Genomic DNA, 27,746 nt, shown 5'->3' on the forward strand with positions numbered 1-27,746 from the left:
TGAAAACAAACATTAAAGCTACAAATTAACCATAAGGGAGGGCAGCACAGAAGTGATGTCACTGCGTTGGTGAGTGTTTGTGAGCAGATGAGCTGTAGTGTTTTGCACCATTTGCAGCCGATTTAAAGTGCACTGGTTCACACCCACATCGAGTGCATGCTAGCCTTAACAACACTGTTAAACTGTTAACACATTTCTTAATCTCCTGATTTCTCACCACTGGTCCAGCACAGAGTCCATGAATTTTGGCCCAGACAGAATGTAAAAAATTCTACATGAGCATGATGTCAGGGATTGGGCGTGGACTGGAGTGCCACTCGGCAGTAAATGAACTTTTGACCAGTTTAAGACATGCAAAACTAGCATATACTTATTTTCATGGCGGCACGGTAGCGCAGCGGTTAGTGCTCTCGCTTCACAGCTCGAGGGTCCGGGTTCGATTCCCACCTGCACGGGGCCTTTCTGTGTGGAGTTTGCATGTCTGCGTCGGTTTCCCCTACCACTAAAAACATGCACAATAAGCTCGGATGAATGATGTGTGTGAGTGATTGTATGGTGGTGGTCAGAGGGTCCATTAGTCCATTAGTCCATTAGTCGCGAAAGCGCTTCTGACAGTCTACCCCAGGAGAACTGAAGCTACAAACGTAGCTTAACCACCACCAAGTATGGAGTGAATGTACAATTGTCTCATGTAAAGTGCTTTGTGACCATGTCTGTGAAAGGCGCTATATAAATATATATATCTTCTTCTTCATAATAATAATAATAACAAGACAACGGACATCAGCTCTAAACATGAATCTTTATTACACATTTGCATGTGGTTATGCTGGTTGTGCTGAGTTAGGCTGAATTAGTTGCTGTCAGCTAATTCCTAATCATCGTCACCATCGTCTGGCTTATTGCAGTGCCACCGCCAAGGATGTCGCTGTGAAAAGAAACAGTACTCAGTATTTTTGGTTTATGATCAAAGTCCAAGTTTCATCTGATTAGTCTCACCTTCCCCCTGCATCCAACAGCCTTCTGTACTCTGCAATTTCCATCTCGAGCTTGGTCTTGATGTCCAGCAGCATGTTGTACTCCTGGGTCTGTTGCTTGATGCTTTCGTGCAGCATTGAGAGCTGCTCTTCCAGAGAGAGCACCATGTTCTGCATACCCGAGAGCTGCATGGCAAACCGTGACTGTGTCTCTGCTAAAGTTCCCTCAAGAGCTGCTTTCTGAACAAAGAAACAAACAAGTAGGGGCAATAATGTAAGTACAAGCCAAAAAGCTCAAAGTGATTCTGTCTACAGCACAAACATTGAATTTACCATGCTGAGTTGAGACTGAAGTTCAATCTCCAGACCTTGAAGCGTGCTGCGAAGTTCATTTAGTTCAGTTTTGAATGTTTGGACGCTTGCTTCACTTGTTGCTACTTCTTGCTTCAGTGGTTCTGACTGCAATTACAAAATATACATTAACATTTTATGTATAAAAAGCAATAAAAAGGTGGGTCTTTACAGCAGAAGCCTTACTTGGGTCTGGTACCACGCTTCAAGTTCTTTCTGTCTTTTGGCAGCTGCGGCCTCGTACTGGTTACGGATTTCTTCCATCTGGGCGCAGAGGTCCGGCTGAGGTTGAGAATCAAGCTCCACGTTCACCTGTCCTCCCACTTGACCCCTCATGGCTAACATTTCCTGCACAGACAAACATCCATAATGCAAAATAATTACAAGAGATCAATCTATATTAGCACACACAGGATGTTTTCTACGCACCTCTTCGTGGTTCTTCTTGAGGAAGATCAGCTCCTCCTTGAGACCCTCAATCTGCATTTCAAGGTCAGATCTGGCCATGGTCATTTCATCCAGCATCCTCTTCAACCCTGCGATGTCTGCCTCCACTGACTGGCGCATGGCAAGCTCGTTCTCATATCTGGAAAGATAACAAAACTATTTGTTCATGCTCGAATGTAGATCGGCTTAAATACCAAAGGTTCCTACTTACTTAGTTCTGAAGTCGTCTGCTGCCAGTTTTGCGTTGTCAATGGCCAGATAGATGCCTCCATTGACACAAATGGCATTCTGGATCTGCAATAAGTTTGGATGTTTCAGTAAGAAGAAAATCCTAGAAATAATTTGTATAATTTTGATGACACTTACCTTTCCCTGCAAATCGGCGATGGTAACAAAATATGCAGAGTAGTCTCGGGCATCAGGAGAGGTTTTACCCTCCAAGAACTGGCGGATCTTGAGCTCCAGTTCAGCATTGGCACTTTCCAGTTTGCGTACCTTGTCTAAGAAGCTGGCCAGACGGTCGTTCAGGTTCTGCATGGTGGCTTTCTCGTTGGTGCTGATTTGCATGCCATCACCACCGCCAAATCCGCCACCACCCCCAGCACCACCGCCAAATCCACCACCACCCCCAGCACCACTGCCAAATCCACCGCCAAATCCACCTCCAGTGGCATAACCTCCACCGAAACCACTATAGCCGCCACCTCCTCCTGCACTGAAGGTGCTCTTTGCGGTGGACACTCTCAAACCACTGCCATAACCACTGACACTGACACTGGAGCCATAGCCGCCCCCTGCCCTGCCACCACCGCTGGTAAAGGACTTTCTGTAGGCTGCTGCCATTGCTGAATGCTGCTCAAAGATCGGCCTGTCTTGAAGAGTAGACGTTGACTGATACAGAGAGTGGCCTTTGCCCTTTTTTATATCCTGCTCTCCTCCAAAGCACCCCACCCATCCCGAGGTGGATTCTGGTGATAAAATGTATGATGATGTAATGCCAAATCTCACAGTCATTATAAAATCAGATGCCAAGCTTTGGCAACTAAAGTGCTTTTTATTCCCAACTGCCTGTGGCAAAACAGTGAAATCAAACCTGAGTACAAGACTTTCACACACACAATATTAGCTATGTTTCCTCTTGGAAAGGATCAAGACCCACTGAAAATGGTTCTGCGATCCACTTTTGGGTCCCAACTCATCAGTGAAGAACCACTGCTCTAAAGAAATTGCTTTTGTCATCTTAACCTCTTACCCCCCACCTGAACTGAGCACATTTTCTCCAGTTTGGCTTTACCCAAATCTAAAAGCTTAAAAAAAAGCATTAAAATAGCGACAAAAACAGGATGGAAATGCAACAAAAATGTTAAAAGAAATGAAAAATAGAGGATGAAAACCCAAGAAATTTGTGACAACAACGCGTCAAGAACGTGACAAAAACACAAATAAGAGCAACAGAAACCAACAAAAAAATGCGCTTGGTTCAGGTGAGGGTTAAGAGGTTAAATTTGTGGAACTATGGATGCAGGTTTAGGCCACATATCTGTTATGATTTGCAATAAATAAATGTATATATTTCCTGAGGCACTGAAATAGTAACTTGAAACGTCTTTGCTGTTGATACTGATCCCAAACACAGAAATACAGGAATGTTTCTGTTATTTTTTCCCTCCCCCAGAACAAAGACATGCTTTCACTTGTCAGCTTCTATCCATGATTTCATAGTTTAAGCACTATTATGAGTAAGCAGTAAATAGGAACACAAGCTAAAAGCATTCAGTTATTCAGTCCCTCTTCAGAACTTTAATTTATACCTGAGCACGAGCTGTGGACACCCAAGTTAACACTGTGAGAACTAATAAGCTTCATATAGACATTACAACTGGAAACAAAAAATGAGCAAGCAATTGTATTCGGGCAGGACTTGCAGCTTGGTCACAAATACCCTCTAGCCCTACAATTGTTCTGGCTAATGTACTGGAGAAAGACGGATGATATGTTCTGCTACACTCCTCCCAGAAGACGGTGAAAGACTGTTGTGTTTTTATATTCAGTCCTGGCTCACCGGTAAGGTGGAGTTTCACAGGTGAGCTTCAGGTGAAGAATAGTGTCAGAGCCAGAGGAGAAGGAGGAAGACAGAGATGAAGATGAGGAAGAGGAAATAGGAGGTGGAGGAGCTGAAGTAGGGCTGGGTGATATATTGATATTTAGGATACATCTATATATTTTTATATCGATATGAGATATGGAATTAGACTGTAATATCTTCACTTTACTGCACAGAGGTCGAAGTACTCCTGGTGTTTTTACGCCTTGCAATGTAGTTCCCCTTTTTATCCGCTTTTGTGTAACTATACTTTATCGTGTAACACTTCACGTAACCGTATTTAAATAGGGAAAACGTGGAAGAGCTTGGTAGCTTCTATCCTCACCTTGTTTGGAGCGATAGAGGAGAGGAGGAGAGGCTAAATGCTAACGCTGTCTGTGCTGTGTTTACGTGACTGAGGGCATGTGTGAAGGTCAGACAGGTACAAATGAACTCGTCTAAGCTCAGGTAAGAACATATCTCAGTATGTAAAAACTGTGACCTATTCCTTTAGCCAGTGAATTGTAAGTTTGATCTTCTTTGATGCTTAAAAATGCGCCATTTACGACAAGTATTTACGACAAGTTGTTTGCGTCTCACTCTTTAAGTCGTGGCTTTGTGAGGCTCTGAAGCCAAGCCATGCGCCAATTCTCGCTTCTGACATTCTTCAAACATTTCACTTTTTTGCGTTTCCATTGCAGATGTGTGGGCGTTGCTTGGGCACTGGGCAGGTGAGGGAATGTTGTACTGTGAGGCTAGAAGTGTGGAGCTTGTTTTTGCTGATGAGTTAGCTGCAGTTTTCCGTTTGGCGCTGCATCTGTTTACTTGCAAGTCCAGGAAAGGCCAAATTTATTTTATTTTTTTCGCTAAAACAAAATCGAATTGAAAATCGAGATCGATCAATATGGGGAACATAATCTTATTTTCTGTTCTGTTTTATTGCCTTAATGTTTAGTGCTGCCCTGTGAGGCCACATCTGTTGTGATTGGGCTAAAACCATTTTGATACGTCTTATATTCTGAACACATTTTTTTTTATTACTATTTATATTCCTTGACTCAAGCTGAAGGTATCAATTAGAATAAATGTACTGTCTAGTCAGATACATGTTTGGGCCAATCAACTTCACTTCCAGGCAAAAGGAATGATAAATCTGTTTATGCTGCAGGCACAACAGATTATGTTACCTCAGCAGTAATCAGTTAGTTAACCTGCTCATTGCCGTAGTTTTCCACTAGAAGTTTTAACTCACTCATAATGAGTGTTGCATTTTAGAGAATATAACATAATCAAAGGACAAATTACGGCTGGCCAAAACACCAACTTTGGGATGCAACTGCAAGATCTTTATTGAATGTTAGTTTAGGAACTTCACTCGATCTGATCCACGTCCACTGTCTTGCTGCTCTCCACCACTCTTCCATCCACAACGGTCTCCACAACAGTTATGACCTTGTAGGCTACCACTGAAGGCAAGAGGAAAGGCCAAACATGAGTCTTTTTATTTAGGAGGCTAAAATATGTGAAATAGAGCAACAGTTTCTGCCAAGTTGAACCCTGACAGCAAGTTTAGGCAATTTAGGCCCAAGTGGGTTGCCAACCGTCCCATGAAATACGGAGACTCTCCCCAAGCTTTAGCCCGCTTTTTACTCCACATCAATCGGCCTCATAATTTCGGTTTTAGAGACTAATTTAGGAAGCATAATGAAAAGAAAAGGCGGTGCGGACAGTGCAGAGTGGCACGGGATTACAGCATGATGTCGGCCTTTTCCACACAACCTTTCCTCTGATCGGATCCTCTTAATCTGTCCGGTTTAAAAGCAACAAAAACGTCTGGAATCCTGGTTAAAGTTGAGTGTTAAGTGTTGTCTGGAGCCTGTGACTCCTCTCAGCTCAGCACGATGAGCAGCTACAGACAGCGCAGGGGCGGAGCGGATACGGGCAGCAGAGGGACTGGGGCCCCACTGGGAAACACTCACACAGGATTTTGACAGTACATAAAATAATCCAGAAATTAAATTAGAATAAATAATAAAAGTAGTCTAATTGCAGCTATAAAAATCCACGTTGCTTTTCTTTTCTTTTCTTTTTTTACAATAGGAAAGTAAATGTAGTTATCATAATGTCGACAGTTCAGTTTCATCAGTGTATAGGGCTAATTTAAACAGCAGATGTTTGCCTAAAATACACCAGATTGCACAAAATTGTATCTGATTAATCAAGATTATTTCCTCGGGAGGACTGGCTGTTGCTGTAACTTTCTTAAGAGTATTTAAAACAAGAGCACATATAAAGAAGAGTTATTCTGTAAAATGGTTTAAAACTTATTTCTAAAATAAATAAATTAAAAGTAACATAAAACACCTTCTGTTACATGTAATCTATACACAGCCTATATCGACCTAATGTAGCGTTCTGAGTCTTCTAGATTAGAGTTCCACCACCTCCCAAAGTCCATTTTAACCACTGCTAATAAGCCTGCAATACATAACCTTATAGAAAGTGCTTAACCGGCCAATTATATAACTAAATATTATAACTAACTAAAGAAATAAAAGATCCAAGATTGTTTGAATGCATATAATACTATGTTTCCTGGTTTCATACCGAGTGTCCTGTTTGGAACATATGTTGAGACCCTTTTTGTCAACTGCAATGAAGTTATTCTTACTTCTACATTCCTTTACTTACTGGTTTATTTGGTCGAGGCAGTGCATGTTAATGAACGCACATGGGACTCATGCATGGAAACACGCCATGCAGGATGGCTCTAAATGGAAACCTTTAATGAATAATATGCTTTGAGGGCACAGTAAAAATCAGACTATGATCTTTGGCTCATTTCTGTTCAGCAAACTTTTATCCATTATTCTTTTGAAATAAGACAATAACTATAACTAACTGTTAGCAGTGCACTCAAAGAATAGGTTTTGTGCAGTTCCACAAAATCCTGTACTGTTCTTATATTGCATATACAGGGGAAACTCTCAAAATTAGAAAATCGTGGAAAAAGTTTATTTCTGTAATTCAACTTAAAATGTGAAACTAATATATGATATAGACTCGTTACATGCAAAGTGACATATGCCAAGCCTTTACTTATAATAATTGTGATGATTATGGCTTACAGTCCATTTTCAAAATAATTTTCTGAGATTTTTAATTTGGGGTTTTTACTAGGTGAGCCATAGTAATCAAAATGATGATAACAAATAAAGGCTATACATATCTCACTTTGCACTGTGGAATGAGTCTATCATATACACCGTGTTCCAAATTATTATGCAAATGACATTTTTCGCTGATTTCCTAAACTGTCAACTCAAATGAGAGTCAGCGTAATTTTCAAGTCTTTAACAGGTAGAGGATCATTTCAATGTGGTTGAAAAAATCTCCCAGTGATAGCAGTATTTTTTTCAAACATAAATATAGTGAAAAACTGCAAATCTACTGTTCCAAATTATTACGCAACTCAGGGTTTCAATACATTGTAAAGCTTATAATTAACTGAAAATGGTCATTTGTTGAATTTGTAGAATTAAGAGGTCATATTTACTGAAATCAAAAGCTGTTTGAAAATGAGTCTTCATGTATTTCTGAGCCCATTGCAGCCGTTTCTGTTCATGAACATTCAATTAACAGTTTAGGGGAGGCTGGATAGACGGTTTATGCACAACTGCAGCCTCTGGAGGGTTCTACACCTTTTTTTTTTTTACTTTTTAGACACTGAAATACAATTTGTATAATAATTTGGAACGCGGTGTAGTTTCACCTGTAGCCTAAGCTTTTTTTAAAATATCTCTTTCTCCTGGAATGTGCTTGCCGTTAGAGGGGGTAGATGAAGTCATTGTGAGCAAAATACTGATAGTGATGTGCAGGGTAGAGCACCGTGGGTCGTGTGTGGGCTTTGTGTGGGTGCAAGCACATGTGGGGGTCAAGGGGAATGAGGTGGCTGATGTAGCAGCTAAAGAGGCGCTAAAGCTGCGGGATGTGAGTGTTAGGGTGGCACCATTGACAGTATATTGCAGTCTGAGGGGCGCAGCTTGGTTAGTGAGTGTATTAATAGGAAGAGAACTTTTCCTCTCCCAATAAAATCATATTAAAGCAGTACTAAGTAACTCTTCCCCCTAGAGGCCATAAGCGCAACTGCAGGTGTAGTAGCAAGTTACGATTTTTTAACTTATTAATTGTCTTGGAGAGTAAATACGACGCTGACAGGAAAGGCGAAGGGAGAGAGGGTTACTGTGCATCCAATTATACAACGGAAATATTTTTTTTTCACTCAAACTTGGCTGTAAATACTGTTTAAAGTGACGTTAGCCCGCAGTTAGCTTTGCCCGTTAGCATGTTAGCTTCTTCTTCGTGATTCCATTAGTGTGTATTGCTTTCTTCGCACCGGTGGCAGTCAAGTTGCAAACATGGTTTTCTGGCCAGAGACACCAGGGTGAGATGAAAGACCCTCCAATCATCCCATAAACACTTGTATTACCCCCACAGGGACTACGAAAAGGATTTATTAAGGTAAACATGTTACTTAGTGCTGCTTTAAGTCTCACTGTCGCTTTCTTTTTCATTAATAGATGTCTATATGACGATAAAGTTGTTAAAATGAACACTTAGGTGCTCCTAAATAAACACAACTGAAGTTGTTTGGTGTGTTGCTCGTGGGACTGCTCTCTGGTGTAACACACACCTGTTAAGTGTGGTGTCGATGCAGACTCGCTGAGAAGGAGCTTTTCTCCCACTCCCCCTCACTGAGGAGTCCATTTCGGACAGAACTCCACTCCGCGGGCACGCGCAAATTGAGTGTTAGGGGGTAGGGTGAGGGAGGAGGAAGCGGATTCGGAAAGGCCCTAGGTGTAGGCCTATTTAAGATGAAGTGCGCCTCGCCTCGATTCCAGACGAGACCAGGCGGTGGCGTCCGAGGGCAGAGAAAGGCGCCTCTAATCAAGTCAGACACATCTCAGCCCCGAGAACAGAGAGGAGCCGCAGATCACGCAGCATCTTGCGCTTGTTAGAAAGAGTTTGTGAATAAAACTATTTTTAAAGTTTGTGAACACATTTCTGCTTCTCTCACACATCAGACAAATCGCCCCATCACTAGAGCAAAATAATAGACTCTCCTCTTACAGTTTAGGATTAGAATAATAAACTTATGCATATTTAAATGTAGGTTATATGTTGAACACACAGGCACTTTCTGTCAAATATGAAGCCTGTGAAGCATTTCTGCAGATTTAAGTAGATCTGTGATGACAAAAGATAAGGCAGGAGCTGCGGAGCAACATGGCAACACGTTTCTCATCTAAACACAACTCAGATCCAATCATCTGTCAGTCTGCTGTCAGCGTACGTGTTTACAGCACTTCGCTTCCCACAATAGGTGTGTTTAAGATGAGCGAGGCGCCGCAGGCGGCTGCAGGTGAGCGGTGCATGCCGGTCAGATTCGTGTCCAAGATGGCCCCGCCTCGCTCTGACGCCACCTGTGCGACGGTGCCCGTATTCTCGTGAGACCGAGGCGGCTGGAGCGCCTTGGGTAGGCGAGCAAAGTTGCTTTTCTCCGCCTCGCTCGGCTGCCTGAACTACAAAGGCCAAAGGGATTGTGGGAAATGAAGTGCTGTAAACATGTTCGCTGACAGAGGACTGACAGATGATTGGATATGAGTTGTGTTTAGATCAGAAACGTGTTGCTCTGACGCTCCGCAGCCTCCTCATCACCAAGATCTACAGAAATGCTTCAGTGTCTTCATTTTTGACAGAAAGTGCCAGTGTGTTCAACATATGGCCTACATTTCAATAAGAATAAGTTTATTATTCTAATCCTAAACTGTAAGAGGAGAGTCTGTTATTTTAGCTGTAGTGATGGGGCGATTTGTCTGGTGTGTGAGAGAAGCAGAAATGTGTTCACAAGCTTTTAAAATAGTTTTATTCCCAAACTTTCTAACAAGCGCGAGATGCTGTGTGATCTGAGGCTCCTCTCTGTTCTCGGGGCTGAGATGTGTCTGCCTTGATTACGCCAGGCTCACACCAAGCGGCAAAAAAACGCTTTCCGTCGCTCAGCTTGCTCTACTTCCTTCGCCAGCCCCCCTTGTGCAGGAGCGCGTGGAGGTGGGTTTGAGATGCAGCTTTTGCGCATGAGCCAATTACGCACAGGTGTCTGTCAGCGCTTGTTCTGTGGTTGGTAGCCGCCGGCGGAAATGGCTCTGTATTTGCATAGCGTTGAAATTTTTTTAACGCTAGTCTCCGCTCCGGCCGCCCGTATCTCGCCGCTCTCCTGTGGATTTCCGGAGGCTTCTTTCCGGTCGCCAGGCAGCAGAGGGAATGAATGGAAGCTCGCCGCTCTCCTCTCTTCCGCCGCTCTAGGTCTGAGCCCGGCGTTAGAGGCGCCTTTCTCCGCCCTCGGACGCCACCGCCTGGTCTCGTCTGGAATTGAGGCGAGGCGCACTTCATCTTAAACACACCTAATCTCTTTGGCCTTTGTAGTTCAGGCAGCCGAGCGAGGCGGAGAAAAGCAAGTTCGCTCCTCGCCTACCCAAGGCGCTCCAGCCACCTCGCTCTCACGAGAATACGGCACCGTCGCACAGGTGGCGTCAGTGCAAGGCGGGGCCATCTTGAACACGAATCTGACCAGCATGCACCGCTCGCCTGCAGCCGCCTGCAGCGCCTCGCTCAAAGTTTGCCATTTTATACTCACTACTGCCATCTCAGGCCATATGTGTAACTGCACCTTCTATATTAAGCTTGTGCATGATGGCACTTCGGACCCAAAGTGACACCTTTCTGAGTGACAGTGCAGGATTTTAGAGGCAGTTGTGGTGAACAGGTCTGAGCTCCTTCTACACATTAGGATATGGCTGGAACATGTAGGGGGAGGAAAATACATAATTTTAACATTTTTGAACTCCCTTTAAGAATGAAAAACTTAATATGAGAGTTTTGTTTGTATTTAAGGCCTTTCCCCAAATCTTTGTTATAGTTGTTTGGTGATACAGTATGTGGCAAGTTAAATTTAACTGGTCTTTTGTCATGTTTTGCTCACTTTTTAATCACATTTTTTCTTGTAGATTTTTTTGTTGCATATTTGTCAAATTTTTGTCACTTTTTTGTTGCTCTTTCATCACTCTTTAGTCGTGTCATTGTCACTTCTTATTTATTTTAGTATTGTTGCTTTTCTAGGACATTTTTGTCGCTCATTTGCCACGTTGTTGCCCTTAGATTTGGTTAATGCCAAACTATAGGAACCTTTTTTTTTTTTACATAAAAATGTTTGCATAGTGCCCCTTAAAGGTGCATATGCAACTTGTTATGCAAAAAGAATGTATACCTCATAAATGACTGAATCCTTAACAAAAACATTTTGAACGAGCTGAAAACATGGTTAGCCCCAATTACAGTCTTGTCCAATTATTACTTTCATACAGTCAACAATGAACCTGCAATGCCTTAATACAACATACCATTATTTTAGCGCTTTACAACAGCACCTACTCAACCAAAGTGCTTTCAATGAATATAGCATGCTAAAAACATTTTCTACTCAAAACAGAATAGAAAATACACATAAATTACCTATGTGCAATTAGCAGCCAAAAGCAGATCTAAAGAGGTAAGTTTTCAATCTTTAAACTGTGTCAGGTTAGTGATGACTTGTAACTCAACAGGAAGAATGCTCCAGAGCCGAGCACCAGCCAATGAAAAAGAACAATCACCACTTGATGTTGGTCTTAGGGACCTTTGGTATTTGGTGTTGAACAAAAAATTATGCTTTTTTGTTTTGTTTTTCAAGCTGTTATTGAACGTGTAATCAGATGTGGTATGCATGGTTTGATAATTTGACAGTCAGAATAAAATCAGAATTGATGCACAACACGGCACAAAAAGTGATGGGAGTAAAATAATATTCATCACTACAGCACATATTTGAGGAGACTGTGTTTGTGAGCAGACGAGCTGCAACGTTTTGCACCATTTGGAGCCGATTTAAAGTGCACTGGTTCACACCCACATCAAGTGCATTACAGTCATCAGTGCGGGAGCTAATGAAAGCATTAGACCAAGATGGTAAAAGCTAGCCTGAAAAAAACACTTTTAACCTGTTAACACATTTCAGATGGTCATCGACCTTAACCTCTTAATTTCTCATCACTGGTCCAGGACAGAGTCCATGAATTTGTGCCCAAACAGAATGCACTCACTTTTACTCTTGTTTAGTGTAAAAAAAAATTCTGCAAGAGCCACACCTTGATGTCAGTCAGGGTATTGGGAATGGAATGAAGTTGTGGCTGGCTGAGGGCACACATTAAAGGTCACGAATTGAAATTGTGGCAAATATGAACTTTTGACCAATTTAATATATGCAGAACTATATGCATATACTCATTTTCATAAAAACAAGACAATGGACAAGAAATGATCAGCACTAAAAATGAATCTTTATTACACATTTCCATGTGGTTGTGCTGGTTGTGCTGAGCTTTATGAAGTACTTGTTGAGACCACTTTGCCGTCAACTGATTCCTCTGTGTAAACAATGAGCTTGGCTTTTGAAGAGCCACTGCTACCGCCAATGATGTCGCTGTGAAAAGAAACAGCACTCAGTATTTTTGGTTTATGATCAAAGTCCAAGTTTCATCTGATTAGTCTCACCTTCCCCCTGCATCCAACAGCCTTCTGTACTCTGCAATTTCCATCTCGAGCTTGGTCTTGATGTCCAGCAGCATGTTGTACTCCTGGGTCTGCTGCTCGATGCTGGCGCGCAGGTCTGTGAGCTGAGCTTCCAGAGAGAGCACCATGTTCTGCATACCCGAGAGCTGCATGGCAAACCGTGACTGTGTCTCTGCTAAAGTTCCCTCAAGAGCTGCTTTCTGAACAAAGAAACAAACAAGTGGGTGAAATAAAATAAGTACAAGCCAAAAAGCTCAAAGTGATTCTGTATACAACACAAACATTGAATTTACCATGCTGAGTTGAGACTGAAGTTCAATCTCCAGACCTTGAAGCGTGCTGCGAAGATCATTTATTTCAGTTTTGAATGTTTGGATGCTTGCTTCATTTGTTGCTACTTCTTGCTTCAGTGGTTCTGACTGCAATTGCAAAATATACTTTAACATTTCATGTATTAAAAAAAAAAGTGGGGGTTTACAGCTGAAACCTTACCTTGGTCTGGAACCACACTTCAAGTTCTTTCTGTCTTTTGGCAGCTGCGGTCTCGTACTGGTCACGTATTTCTTCCATCATGGCGCAGAGGTCTGGCTGAGGTTGAGAATCAACCTCCACGTTCACCTGTCCTCCCACTTGACCCCTCATGGCTGCCATTTCCTGCACAGAGACAAACATCCATAAGGTAAAAAATATATACAAGAGATCAATCTACAGGTGAAACTCAGAAAATTTGAATATCGTGAAAGAGTTCATTTATTTATGTAATTCAGTTTAAAATGTGAAACTAATATATGATATCGACTCATGGCATGCAAAGTCACATATTATGTCAAGCCTTTGTGTGTTTTAATTTTGAAAATGTTGTCTCACAGCTTGTATAAACCCCAAAATGAAAATTTCAGAAAATTAGAATATCACATCACATGAAATCAATGAAAAAAATATGTGGGGCCTCTGAAAACTATAATCATGTATAAGTACTTAGTACTTGATTTGAGCCCCTTTGACTTGTATTATTGCCTTAATGCGGCGTGGCATGGATGCCGTCAGCCTGTGGCGCTGCTGAGGTGTTATGGAAGACCAGGATGCTTCAACCAGAGGAATATGACGTTTGAAGCCCATGTCCAGGATCCGTCTGTGTGTGGCGGCTCTAGATGCACTGACTCCAGCCTCAGTCCACTCCGTGTGAAGGTCCTCCACACTTTTGAATGGCCTTTTCCTGACAGTCCTCTCCAGACTGCGGCCATCCTGAGATGTTGCTGAGATGTTTTATTTGGGGTTTATACAAGCCGTGAGCCATAATTTTTTACTTTTACTTATTATTTTTTATTTCACTGGGTGTAAAAAAAAAAAAGTTAAAATATATGTATATATATATATTGTGTTTATTCTGACATGCTAATTGTGTAATTGTAATATGAAATTTATGGCACAATAAAGCAACAAAAAAAAGCTGTGGGCCATAATTATCAAAATTGTAATTAATAAAGGCTTGATACATCTCACTTTGCATGATTATTTTGGCTCACAGCTTGTTCAAAACACAAATTAAATATTTCAGAAAATTAGAATGTTGTGAAAAGGGACTATTATTGTTGCTAAAAGTGTCTCCTTTCATCAGCTAATGAATCCACCTGCAAAGGGTCCCTTAGACTATAAATGGTCTCTGAGTCTAGTTCAGTATAATTTACCATCATGAGGAAGACTGTTGTAAAAAGACCCAAACCAAGTAGTAAGTACTTATGCATGATTATAGTTTTCAGAGGGCCCACACTTCTTTGTTTAAAATCATTTTTGCATGATACAAGCTGTGAGACAAAATGTTCAAAATTAAAACAAACAAAGGCTTGACTATGTCACTTTGCATGCAATTAGTTTATATCAATTACAGAAATAAATGTTTTTTTTCACGGTATTCTAATTTTCTGAGTTTAACCTGTATTTTAAAGACACACAGGATGTTTTCTACACACCTCTTCATGGTTCTTCTTGAGGAAGATCAGCTCCTCCTTGAGACCCTCAATCTGCATTTCAAGGTCAGATCTGGCCATGGTCATTTCATCCAGCATCCTCTTCAACCCTGCGATGTCTGCCTCCACTGACTGGCGCATGGCAAGCTCGTTCTCATATCTGGAAAAATAAAACCATTTGTTCATGCTCGAATGTAGATCGGCTTAAATACCAAAGGCTCCGACTTACTTTGTTCTAAAGTCGTCTGCTGCCAGTTTTGCATTGTCAATGGCCAGATAGACGCCTCCGTTGACACAAATGGCATCCTGGATCTGCAATAAGTATGAATGTAGTAAGATAATGAAGAACTGGAACTGATTTGTATAATTTTGATGACACTTACCTTTCCCTGCAAATCGGCGATGGTAGCAAAATATGCAGTGTAGTCTCGGGCATCAGGAGAGGTTTTACCCTCCAAGAACTGGCGGATCTTGAGCTCCAGTTCAGCATTGGCGCTTTCCAGTTTGCGTACCTTGTCTAAGTAGCTGGCCAGACGGTCGTTCAGGTTCTGCATGGTGGCTTTTTCATTGGTGCTGATTTGCATGCCATCTCCACCGCCAAATCCACCACCAAATCCACCTCCACCCCCAGAACCACTGCCAAATCCACCTCCACCCCCAGCTCCACCGCCAAATCCACTGCCAAATCCACCTCCACCCCCAATGGCATAACCTCCACCAAAACCACCATAGCCGCCACCTCCTCCTGCACTGAAGGTGCTCTTCGCGGTGGACACTCTCAAACCACTGCCTAAACCACTGACACTGGCACTGGAGCCATAGCCGCCCCCTGCCCTGCCGCCGCCGATGGAATAGGACTTTCTGTAGGTTAATGCCATTGCTGAATGCTGCTCAAAGATCGGCCTGTCTTGAGGAGTAGACGTTGACTGATACAGACAGAGCTGCCTTTGTCCTTTTTATATCCTGCTCTCCTCCAAAGCACCCCACCCATCCCGATGTGGATTGTGGAGATAAACTGTATGATGAGGGGCACCTCCCAAAGTGATGTCTCACAGTCAGCATAAAATCAGATGCCAAGCTTTGACATCTAAAGCTTTTTAATCCCACCTGCCTGCAGCTAAACAGTAAAATCAAGCCTGAGTACAAGACTTTCACACACAATGTTAGCTATTTATCCAAGCTGCATGGCTTATGGACCCAACGTTACCATACGATGACACGGCCTAAATAACAATCGGATTTGTAATATATAATGCAAAATACTGTATTTTCAGAACAATTTAAATATTTATTAATTTAATCTTAAGTGCCCCTTTGTGGAACTATGGATGCAGGTGTAGCCCACATATCTCAATCTGTTAATCTTTGCAATAAATAAATAAATATGCACTTCCAGAGGCACTGAAAAAGTAACTTGAATTGTCTTTGGTCTTGATACTGTTCCCAAGCACAGAAATACAGGAATGTTTCTGTTATTATTCCCCCTGTCAAATCAATCCGAATCAAGCCAGAACAAGGACCTGCTTTTACTTGTCAGGTTCTTTCCATGGTTTCAAGTTTAAGCACTATTATGAGTAAGCAGCAAAAAGGAACAGAGATTAAAAGCTTAAGTATTCAGTTATTCAGTCCCTCCTCAGAACTTTCATTTATACCTGAGCTCAAGCTGTGAACGCCCAAGTTAATACTGTGTAGTGAGAACTAACAAACTTCATATAGACATTGCAACTGGAAACAGAAAAGGGGCAAACGAGGAGGTATTTGGGCAAGACATGCAGCTCACATAAGCCCTCTGCAAGAAATTACCGTAAAAATATGGTAATTTTTTACAGTAATAAACCGTTTTAAGAAACAGCTGATTCCCGTAAATTCCCACAGAAAAGGACACAAATATATGTTCAGGAAGTCCAAGTTTAAATTTTACACTATAATACAATATTTATCCAACTCAGAACATACACTTCTCTTGGTAAAACAAGCAAACAGACACAGAAAAGCTCCTCGGCCTACTGTGCCGCCCAAACGGATAACAGTTTTTTTTAATAATGATTAAATAACAATAATAATCATAAATAATATAAGACAAATTGAAAAAATATGTTTAAAAAGTTGAAATAGTAGGAGGAAGAAGAGAAAGTGGGGTTTCATGGTGTCAATGACAACACACACTCCTTTTATTTAGTTCTGTTAGTTTTACTTATTCATCCAATCACACTATCTTCCTTCCACATATGTACTCCATGTGTCTCTTCTATTGTGTTTATTCACCCTCCTCACTTATAAATATGCACTTCATGTCTTATATGTCCATCACTTTTTGTCTGTGTAATATGTATCACCTAAATAAAAAATAAATAAATAACGGATGGATGGTGGCTTGAACTCCATTAGTAGACAGGAGCATTGCCTATCGGTTGAATATAGATTTTATATTATCACTCTTATTTCAGTCCCTGCGAGTGGAGTCTTGAGGGTCAAGTGATTTGCCAAGGCGAAGCTTCCAGTGTGGTCTTTCTGCATATCTTTTCAGCCTTGAATACCAAGAGGAAATCTCTGTGACCTTGATATTCATTCAGAGTTATTCAAAAAATATCAAAATCTAAATGCATAGTGGTACTGTGATAAAACACAATTAACAACATTAACATGTGTTGCTCATTATTGTGTTTACTTGTCTCCAGACGTTTCATCTGTATCAATACCGAAAACAGCTCCAAGGCAGGTCGAGGTCATTTTGAAGAAGACTGGGAAACTGGTAATAAAAAAGGGACTGTCAATACCAATGTGGCAACCCTGATTAAAAACTTTGTTGACTATAGATGGGGATTTATCTAACTAGAGACAAACATGTTTTACTCACTTTCTGTCAATTAATAAAGCACTGATACTTGGAATTGCATTTGAAGTCTTATTTTGAAAAGCCCAGTTACTTCTATCAGTATAGATACAAACGGCATCTCTGGAATCGCCCATATATGGTCAAGGGGGAAAACTATTTTGAAAAAATGTATATTTTCACTAATTATTCAACACCTACTGTAACAAATGCTGAAATATGAACATAGTTTCTACTAAATAATGATACAAAGACATGGGGAGGAGCAAAGTGGTTCAACATCCCATAAATACATGAATAACGGAGAATGCTAACTTGATGCTACATGTTAGCATCGGGCTAATGCTAACGGTTAGCTAGTGCTAGCTACAACTGCCGTTTTTTTCACTTCTACTGAACAATCTGCTGTGAGAAAATATCCAAATGGGCCCGATTTACACTTGACTTTACTTATGTGTGATAAATAAGTTCATATTCCACCAGAAAACGGCAAAAAATAGTGAAAAATTGTGTTTCTCTAAAGATTCTATTTTCCCCCTCGGCGAAGCCACGCCCCCTTCTATGACGAGATGCCGTCTGTATCTATACGAGTGATCGTGATGTCGTCACATCCGGGGGCCGTGGTAGGCATTTTATGTTTTTTTATGCAAAAAACAATGTTCATAAACGGGACATTGCTTCTCTTGCGCTGTAACAGATCGATCATTTTATAAAACCGTGTTAGAGGCCTGGAGGCATCAGCTGTTGCCTAACATTCATCCACCATAGTATGGCAAAATGTTGAAAAGTTAAATGGGGCCAATATTTATGCATACAACTGTATTCATGACGATCAGCAGCTGTGATTTGAAATGCCTTTCCTCAGCCTAGACATTAGGATCAGAGGAATCATATGCTTCAATAAACTTGTGAAAACACGTCATGGGTGCATTTAACAAGGCACTGGATTACAACATGTTTACATTTTATCGTGATATGATCGCTGGACAGACAGGTACAACACTCAAACCCACTCATATTGAAATAACGTCTGAGAGAGAGGAAACAGATGAGATTTGCCTCAATTGTCAGAGAAATGTAGCTAAACTACTCACTGTAGTTTTAGTCTACAACACTGTCACCAAAGTACAAACAAAGAATCAGGCCTGTGAGCAGGCCGTTACAGTAGTCTAACCTGCTGGAGACAAATGCATGGATAAGTCTCTCTAAGTCTGGTTTTGACACTATTCCTCTGATCTTAGCAATGTTTTTCAGATGGACACGTCTTCTTAACACATTTTTAGTTTATTACAATTTATTTATTATTTATTATTCCTTAACTCAAGCTGAAGGCATCTCAATCAGAATAAATGTACTGTTTAGTCAGATACATGTTTGGGCCGATCAACTTCAATTCAAACATGAACAGGTAAAAGGAATGATACAAGAGCATTAAAAATCTGTTTATGCTGCAGGCACAACAGATTATGTTACCTCAGGAGTAATCCCTGAGCTAACCTGCCCATTGCTGTAGTTTTCCGCAAGCAGTTTTAACTCCCTCAAAATGAGTGTTGCATTTTAGAGAATATAACTTATTCAAAGGACCAACCACAACTGGCCAAAACACCAACTTTGGTATGCAATTGCAAGATCTTTATTGAATGTTAGCTTCAGAACTTCACTCGATCTGATCCACGTCCACCGTCTTGCTGCTTTCCACCACTCTTCCGTCCACAACAGTCTCCACAACAGTTATGACCTTGGTAACCACTGAAGGCAAAAGGAAAGGCCAAACATGAGTCTTTTTATTTAGTAAAATATGAAAACAAGAGCAACAGTTTCCACCAAGTTGAACCCTCAAAGCATGTTTAGACACTGTCAGGCCCGAGATAATAAGTCCTCCGCACCCTCTTTTCTAGAGTGATATTGGTTGCTATATACTAACACATGTTGGACAAAACGCTTAAGTTTGAAGGCAGTCTTTGTTTTCAGAATGTGATTAACTTTTGATTAACTTAACAAAAATCTTGACCATGAAAGATTTTGTTACAATTAAAACATAGCTATGTAAGTAGACCAGAGAAAAAAACTGGCCAACCACCAAGGACACAGGCCTGCTCCTGCCTTTGAGTTAACAAACTAACAATCCTAAAATTGCTGCATTTCTATTATTTCCATAACAAAAGATACACAGTGTACAGCAAATGGAGCTCAAACCCACCTCTGATTCTGATTATCAGTAATTAACTATTGAACTCCATTGACTAAACAGGGAAAGGACTTTTAATTGATCTTGATTTGGGCATAATCTGAAAACAATGCTTACCTTTTTTGGAGCAGGTGATGAGAAAGAGCTAAGAAAAAACAGGAGAGTAGTCAATGCTTTTTGGTCCAACCTGTTTACATTTTCCTAAAGGTTGTGTCACAAGTTTGAGTCCCTTCGCTGGAGATCTTTGCGGTGTAGCCAATAATTTAAACAAGGTTAAAAGGATTAAAAATACAATTCAATGTATGAATAAAACGTCGACAAAAATACAATAAAAAAAAAACAAGATAAAACATACATTAAAAGGGGACTGAAATGGGCCGCATCCGGATCCTCGTACGTTCCATGGGGTATCGTTGTCGTCGTTAGCTGTCGTAGTCCTCGTCCGGTCAGTGGCGGCCCGCGCCTCCAGGTGTCCCGTGTCTCCGCTGTCTGTCTCTCCTGTCCGCCAATCCACTTCCACCTTTTGAAGGCTCAAGGCCTATTCACACAAGTGTGGACTGTCGTCAGTTAAAAAACGTTTCCATGGCTACAAGGCAAAAGTGACTTAATTTTGTTCTGCAGCTCAGGGTGCAAGAACAAGAAGTTCTTGCGTCTTGTGAAGTATGAATGAGCCCCAAGTCTCTCTTTCATGCCACAGCACAGGTGCACTAATTGAGCTCTGCAAGGGAGTTGGGCAGCCAAAGTCATGTGGTGGATGGTAAACAGTTATAATCAATAAAACCATGCAAAGAAAACCACAAATTAAAACACTAACTGGCACTATGACCCCCTGGCACCAAGATTCGAGTTCTTTGCAAGAGCATCTGAATGCAGCAAGTGGAGGGGCACGTGATCAGTGAAACTCCAATAAACCGAATGCCCATCTCGACTGTGCATGCGTCGGTCAATCAGGTTCCTAATTAAGGCAACCAAACAAACCACTCCTCCATTGAAATATGTGAGCGAGTCCAGGTAGCAGAGCGTGAACACTAAAGTATATTGCGCCATAACCGTGAACGGGCATTGGTTTAAAGACTATAAGTCTCAAGTGACATTTCTTATAAATATTTATGTTGTCAATATCTTGAAAGCGAGGGAAAAGTCAGGACGGCGGCTCCATAGGCCGGAGCGGACCATAGCGGACCATAGCGGACCATAGCAAACCATAGCGGACCATAGAGGACCATAGCGGACCATAGTGGACAGGGGGACGACAGGACCTGGGATCAGCCCGACACAGACACCGTCACTTTTTAAATCATTTAAATTTGTTTTGGAATCACAGGGAAAAGTTTCAAACGGTGTTGATGTTAAATATAGTGGGCAAATTTCCGTCTGTCAAATTAGCGATCGATTAGCTATGTTGTACACTATCTGATCGCTCATTTAACAATACCAATAAACTAGTACACATATGGCATACAAATAAACTATACACATATGGCATAGCCTATACACTATGTTCCAAGTTATTATGCAAATTGTATTTTTGTTTTTTTCTCTATGAATCACTGACATTAATCTCAGAGACCTGGGAAAATTAGTTGTCAGGTTAAGCCCAGTTAAGGTAAAAACTACTGCAAAAGGGTGTTCCACTTTATTAAGCAGATCATCATTTTCAAGCAATATGGGAAAGAAAAAGGGTCTGTCTGCTGATGAAAAGCGTGAAATAGTTGAATGCCTTGGTCTAGATATGAAAATCTTCGATATTTCATGAAAGATGAAGCGTAATCATCGTACTGATAAGAGATTTGTGGATGATTCAGAGCACACTCCGGTTTGTGCAGATAATGGCACAATATGGACGGTTTCTGCCAGACAAACACATCAGATTAAGAGAACAGATGCTACAAAGCAGCATGCAGGTATTTGAAGCTGCTGGTGACTCTGGAGTCTCCCGAACATCAAGGTGTAGGACCCTCCAGAGGCTGCAGTTGTGCATAAACCTTCTATCCGGGCCTCCCCTAAATGGTTAATTGAATGCTGAAGAACAGAAACAGCTGCAATGGGCTCAGAAATACATGAAGACTCATTTTCAAACAGTCTTGTTCACTGATGAGGCCGTGTAGCCCTGGATGGTCAAATCGATGTAGTAGTGGTGGTGAATGGCCACAATGTCCCAACAAGGCTGTGACGTCAGTAAGGAGGTGGCGGAGTTATGTTTTGGGCCAGAATCACCCTTCACCCTTCTCTACTGTTGAACAATTTTTGGGTGTTTCTAGGTAGAAGATTTCGGCTTGCTTTATACATTACAACAAGAGTTTTAAATGTAATTAAGTCTTCAATTTTCATTACATGAGACGTTAAAAACAACACATTTGTATGGTCCCTAAAACCAACGTTATGAACGATTCGTATGGCTTTTTTCTGCAGTTTGTAGAGTGGATCTAGATAAGTTTTATAAGTGTTTCCCCAAACCTCCGTGCAGTAGCTGATGTATGGGAGAATTAATGAATTATATATGATATGTAAGGCTCTATATTTTAGCAGATGTCTAGCTCGGTGCATTACTAATATACTCCTTGCCATTTTTGATTGTATGCTTGTTATATGAGGTTTCCAGCTTCCATTATGACTTAAAATCACACCCAGAAATTTGCATTCATAAACTCTCTCTACTTCCATATTATTGATATTAAGTTTTACTTCAGTATCTTTCATTCATTTACCAAAAATCATAATTTTAGTTTTCATAATATTCATAGACAATTTGTTATTATCGAACCATTGTTTCAGTTTATTTATTTCTGTTGAGATTTCCGTCATAAGAAGCTGTAAATCCTTTCCTGAACCCAGGATTGTTGTATCATCATCAAATAGTACGAATTTCAATTTAGAAGAGGTATAACAAAGATCATTTATAAATAGTAAGAAAAAAATTGATCCTTGTGGCACCCCACAAGTAATATGCTGCATCTCAGACGTGCATTCCTCGAGTTGAACATACTGTTTCCGATCTGAGAGGTATGATTTGACCCAGTTCAGTGCAACTCCACGAATGCCATTTTTTTTTCCATTTTCTGCAGTAGTATTTGATGATTCATTGTGTCAAATGCCTTTTTAAGGTCTATAAATATTCCTTGTATAACTTTTTGTCAATGATATTAGTTATTTCCTCAAATACTTCTGTTAATGCTAGGGCAGTTCCTCTATTTTTTTCTGAAACCATACTGACATTCACCGAGTAGATTGTGTTGTTCTATAAACTTATCAAGACGATTTGAGAAAAGTTTTTCAAGGATCTTGGAGAACTGAGGTAGAATCGATACCGGTCTGTAATTTGGCACCTCATGGCTATCACCATTCTTAAATACAGGCACAACTTTTGCAATTTTCATTTGACTTGGAAATTTCCCAGACTAATATCTATGATAACTAATATCTATGATTTCATTTTTATCTGTAGGAGTCACAAACAATGAATCTTTGCTTTCCAGTACATTTTCTTGAACATTTACATTGTCCAATTTGTTAATTTGATTTGCGATTTCGGGCCCAATGCTGACAAAATAGTCATATTTACAATGTTGCTCAGTTTGGCTTCTTTTTTCCCACTATGCGTGATATAATCTGGAACAGGGTTTTTCCCGGTGTTCCTTCTTATAACACTATTTAATGTACTCCAGAGGCCTCTCATACTATTTTTATTTTTCTCAAGCTGATTTGTATAGTAATCAATATTTAACCAGGTCTCCTAAATAGCAATAATATTAAAAGTAAAGCTAAGGTTGTCAAGATATTCCTTTATGTTGTCAAAGTTGGCCTGTGCGCTCCGACTATTAAAGTGTATAATCGACAAAGTATCTTCCACATTATCCAATGAAGACAGTTTTTTATCTTGAAAATATGTACATTTTTTAGTCAGATTGTTATAAAACTGAATATCTGGATCAATGTCATGCAAACCAGTTTGCGACTCATAGTTTTCATAAGTAAATGTGTCAAATTCTTTTACCAAGCTTGTGTCCTCGTCTTCATCTCCTGATGAGGAAGAATCACTGGACATGTTGTTCATGAGTGAAAAAAAGTTACTTTGCATTACCTTACTCAGTCACTTGTAATCGTCCAGATCTCCTTCCTCCCTGATCCCTATTACCTTTGCCACTTCAGGAGTTCCTTTGAGTTTGATAAAAACTTTACAATTTGTCGTCCAGGTGGATTGTATCTTGTCTTGTTTCCTCAGAGCACGAGCTTGTTTTGCGATGTCCGCGTCTTTTTTTGTTAGATGCTCATTTATGTAATCATTTGTCCCCTTGAGCTTTCGTCCTTGTTTGAGCACCTCTGCTTTCCGTTTTCTGTTTGTGAACCGCATTATTATCGCCGGTTTCGTCTGTTTGTCCTTTCTGGTTAAGGGATGACAGGCCTCTATGTCCTGAGTTGCCATGGTGATTCCTTTGCTTTGCATGTATTTAATCACCTGCTGCTCCGTTGACTCCCAGTCCTGTTCATTGTGCTCGGCGTTTTCTGAGGACGCGGCTCTGGCATAGCTTCTGTTTTTTTTTTTTTGTAATTTATATTTTTATTGATTTTTTCTTTATACCAATATGACCGTGAGGTCAAAATTCAATCAAGGCGTCACATAAGTCGTACAAGTCACAAATTGAGGTGCAAAACATAAAAACAAAACAAACCTCCCCCCTCCCCTCCCTCCCCTCCCACCCCATACACCCATCCCACCCCTCCCTCCACCCATTCATACAATTGATGCTGTAAAGATAAAAAACAGAGATAGATGAAATAAATAAGATGAAACAATACATAAAGGAAAAAATAAATAAATAAAATAAAATAAAAGAATAAGAAAAATAATTTAAAACAAAAAACAAAAAACAAAAAAAAACAGAACAGTAACATCTCAACCTCCCCCTTAGGCAGGGACATCATCCCCAGTTCGTTTCTATCTTTTCTCTTTTTTTTTTTTCTTTTTTTTTCCTTTTCTTAGCTTCTGGGTTTAATGTCCAAACCAGTGATGATGATGTCATTTAATCTTGAGTACTGCTCCAAGTCTGCTACTCGCCTTTCCAGCGCTATGATCTTACAATCTTTTTCGTCATTTAGTTTCCTTAAAACCCTGACTTCCTCCACAAGGTCCACAATAGCCTGTTGTTGCTGTGACACTCTATCCACTTGTACAGACATAGATTGCAATGTCATTTTTAATCCCTCTAGTTCTTCCTCCATCTTGATTGATTGATTGATTGATTGATTGATTGATTGATTGATTGATTGATTGATTGATTGATTGATTGATTGATTGATTGATTGATTGATTGATTGATTGAAAAATAGAATAATAAAAACAACAAAATGTTATTATTATTGCAAAAGCCATAGTGTCCTCATTCTCCCCCGTGAAAGAAACACTACTGAAGCAAATCCTTACAAAACGTATAAAAACAACTAAAGTGCAGCATTAAAATAGCAAAAATAAAACAGTATAATTGAAGTTAAGACTAATAGAAATGCAACATCAAAACATAGCTGTTAAGCATAGTTGTTTGAAGTTACTTAAAAAGGAAACTTAAAAAAAGGATACCATAACATACAACATTACATTTTTTTCAGATCTAAAATACTGTGCACTGCTGTCAGCCATTTGTTGTGACAGCCAGGGCACACACTTTTGCTGCAACCAGCCTGTGTCATGACGTCCAGGAAATGCCCTGGACATGCACCAGTAAAAAGGGGCGAGGGGAGGCACCAGCGTATCTAGGGAGGCATGGGAAAGGGAGTGCGAGCCGAGGCGCAGACACGCACCTGAGAGACGATGTGACCCTGACATGCCCCTACAGAGGTGAAAGGGGGGAGATGTCTGGACATGCACCCGCAGAGGTGTGAGGGGAGGCGCCAGTGGGTCTAGGATGCTGCGTGGGATGGGAGGTGCGAACTAATTTTAACACGCTAATAAGTAAATAACTGAGTAACTTTTGACCAGTTTAAGACATGCAGAACTAGCACATACTCATTTTCATAAAAAACAAGACAACAGACAAGAAATTATCAGCACTAGAAATTAATCTTTATTTCACATTTGCATGTGGTTGTGCTGGTTGCGCTGAGCTTTATGAAGTAATTTCACTTGATGAGACCACTTGACCGTCAACTGATTCCTCTGTGTAAACAATGACCTTGGTTTTTGAAGAGCTACTGCTGCTGCTACCGCTAAGGAGGTCGCTGTGAAAAGAAACAGCACTCAGTATTTTTGGTTTATGATCAAAGTCCAAGTTTCATCTGATTAGTCTCACCTTCCCCCTGCATCCAACAGCCTTCTGTACTCTGCAATTTCCATCTCGAGCTTGGTCTTGATGTCCAGCAGCATGTTGTACTCCTGGGTCTGTTGCTTGATGCTTTCGTGCAGCATTGAGACCTGCTCTTCCAGAGAGAGCACCATGTTCTGCATACCCGAGAGCTGCATGGCAAACCGTGACTGTGTCTCTGCTAAAGTTCCCTCAAGAGCTGCTTTCTGAACAAAGAAACAAACAAGTGGGGGCAATAATATAAGTACAAGCCAAAAAGCTCAAAGTGATTCTGTATACAACACAAACATTGAATTTACCATGCTGAGTTGAGACTGAAGTTCAATCTCCAGACCTTGAAGCGTGCTGCGAAGTTCATTTAGTTCAGTTTTGAATGTTTGGACGCTTGCTTCACTTGTTGCTACTTCTTGCTTCAGTGGTTCTGACTGCAATTACAAAATATACATTAACATTTTATATATAAAAAGCAATAAAAAGGTGGGTGTTTACAGCAGAAACCTTACTTGGGTCTGGTACCACGATTCAAGTTCTTTCTGTCTTTTGGCAGCTGCGGCCTCGTACTGGTTACGGATTTCTTCCATTATGGCGCCGAGGTCCGGCTGAGGTTGAGAATCAACCTCCACGTTCACCTGTCCTCCCACTTGACCCCTCATGGCTAACATTTCCTGCACAGAGACAAACATCCATAAGGCAAAGTAATTACAAGAGATCAATCTATATTAACACACACACAGGATGTTTTCTACGCACCTCTTCGTGGTTCTTCTTGAGGAAGATCAGCTCCTCCTTGAGACCCTCAATCTGCATTTCAAGGTCAGATCTGGCCATGGTCATTTCATCCAGCATCCTCTTCAACCCTGCGATGTCTGCCTCCACTGACTGGCGCATGGCAAGCTCGTTCTCATATCTGGAAAAATAAAACTATTTGTTCATGCTCGAATGTAGATAGGCTTAAATACCAAAGGCTCCGACTTACTTTGTTCTGAAGTCGTCTGCTGCCAGTTTTGCGTTGTCAATGGCCAAATAGACTCCTCCGTTGACGCAAATGGCATCCTGGATCTGCAATAAGTATGAATGTAGTAAGATAATGAAGAACTGGAACTGATTTGTATAATTTTGATGACACATACCTTTCCCTGCAAATCGGCGATGGTAACAAAATATGCAGAGTAGTCTCGGGCATCAGGAGAGGTTTTACCCTCCAAGAACTGGCGGATCTTGAGCTCCAGTTCAGCATTGGCACTTTCCAGTTTGCGTACCTTGTCTAAGAAGCTGGCCAGACGGTCGTTCAGGTTCTGCATGGTGGCTTTCTCGTTGGTGCTGATTTGCATGCCATCACCACCGCCAAATCCGCCACCACCGCCACCACCGCCACCACCGCCACCACCGCCAAATCCACCAGCGCCAAATCCACCAGCGCCAAATCCACCACCACCAGCGCTAAATCCACCGCCAGATCCACCTCCACCTCCAATGGCATAACCTCCACCAAAACCAGCATAGCCTCCTCCGGAACTGAAGGTGCTCTTCGCGGTGGACACTCTCAAACCACTGCCATAACCACTGACACTGGCACTGGAGCCATAGCCGCCCCCTGCCCTGCCACCACCGCTGGTAAAGGACTTTCTGAAGACTGATGCCATTGCTGAATGCTGCTCAAAGATCGGCCTGTCTCGAGGAGTAGACGTTGACTGATACAGACAGAGCTGCCTTTGTCCTTTTTATATCCTGCTCTCCTCCAAAGCACCCCACCCATCCCGATGTGGATTGTGGAGATAAAATGTATGATGAGGGGCACCTCCCAAAGTGATGTCTCACAGTCAGCATAAAATCAGATGCCAAGCTTTGACATCTAAAGTGCTTTTTATTCCCAACTGCCTGCAGCTAAACAGTGAAATCAAACCTGAGTACAAGACTTTCACACACAGTGTTAGCTACTT

The 27,746-nt window shown here is 41.1% G+C and overlaps 2 protein-coding genes across 2 annotated transcripts; both read right to left on the minus strand.

Annotated features, from left to right (window-relative positions):
* Positions 1-783: 783 nt before the first annotated feature.
* LOC306960489 (uncharacterized protein) lies at positions 784-27,494 on the minus strand. Its single transcript, XM_079552919.1, has 14 exons — positions 26,937-27,494; positions 26,783-26,865; positions 26,557-26,713; positions 26,310-26,471; positions 26,106-26,231; positions 25,795-26,012; positions 25,647-25,723; positions 2,142-2,743; positions 1,987-2,069; positions 1,758-1,914; positions 1,515-1,676; positions 1,311-1,436; positions 1,000-1,217; positions 784-928 (listed from the first exon to the last, which is right to left on the minus strand). The coding sequence occupies exons 1-14, from the start codon at positions 27,447-27,449 to the stop codon at positions 868-870; spliced, it is 2,745 nt and encodes a 914-aa protein (XP_079409045.1). The 5' UTR covers positions 27,450-27,494; the 3' UTR covers positions 784-867.
* LOC306960285 (keratin, type I cytoskeletal 50 kDa-like) lies at positions 12,280-15,439 on the minus strand. Its single transcript, XM_079552663.1, has 7 exons — positions 14,873-15,439; positions 14,719-14,801; positions 14,493-14,649; positions 13,015-13,176; positions 12,816-12,941; positions 12,505-12,722; positions 12,280-12,433 (listed from the first exon to the last, which is right to left on the minus strand). Exons 1-7 carry the CDS (start codon positions 15,365-15,367, stop codon positions 12,334-12,336), a joined length of 1,341 nt encoding a protein of 446 aa, XP_079408789.1. The 5' UTR covers positions 15,368-15,439; the 3' UTR covers positions 12,280-12,333.
* Positions 27,495-27,746: the final 252 nt, after the last annotated feature.

Source organism: Gobius niger (genome assembly GCF_951799975.1).
Source record: "Gobius niger genome assembly, chromosome: 3".
Lineage (NCBI taxonomy): Eukaryota > Metazoa > Chordata > Actinopteri > Gobiiformes > Gobiidae > Gobius > Gobius niger.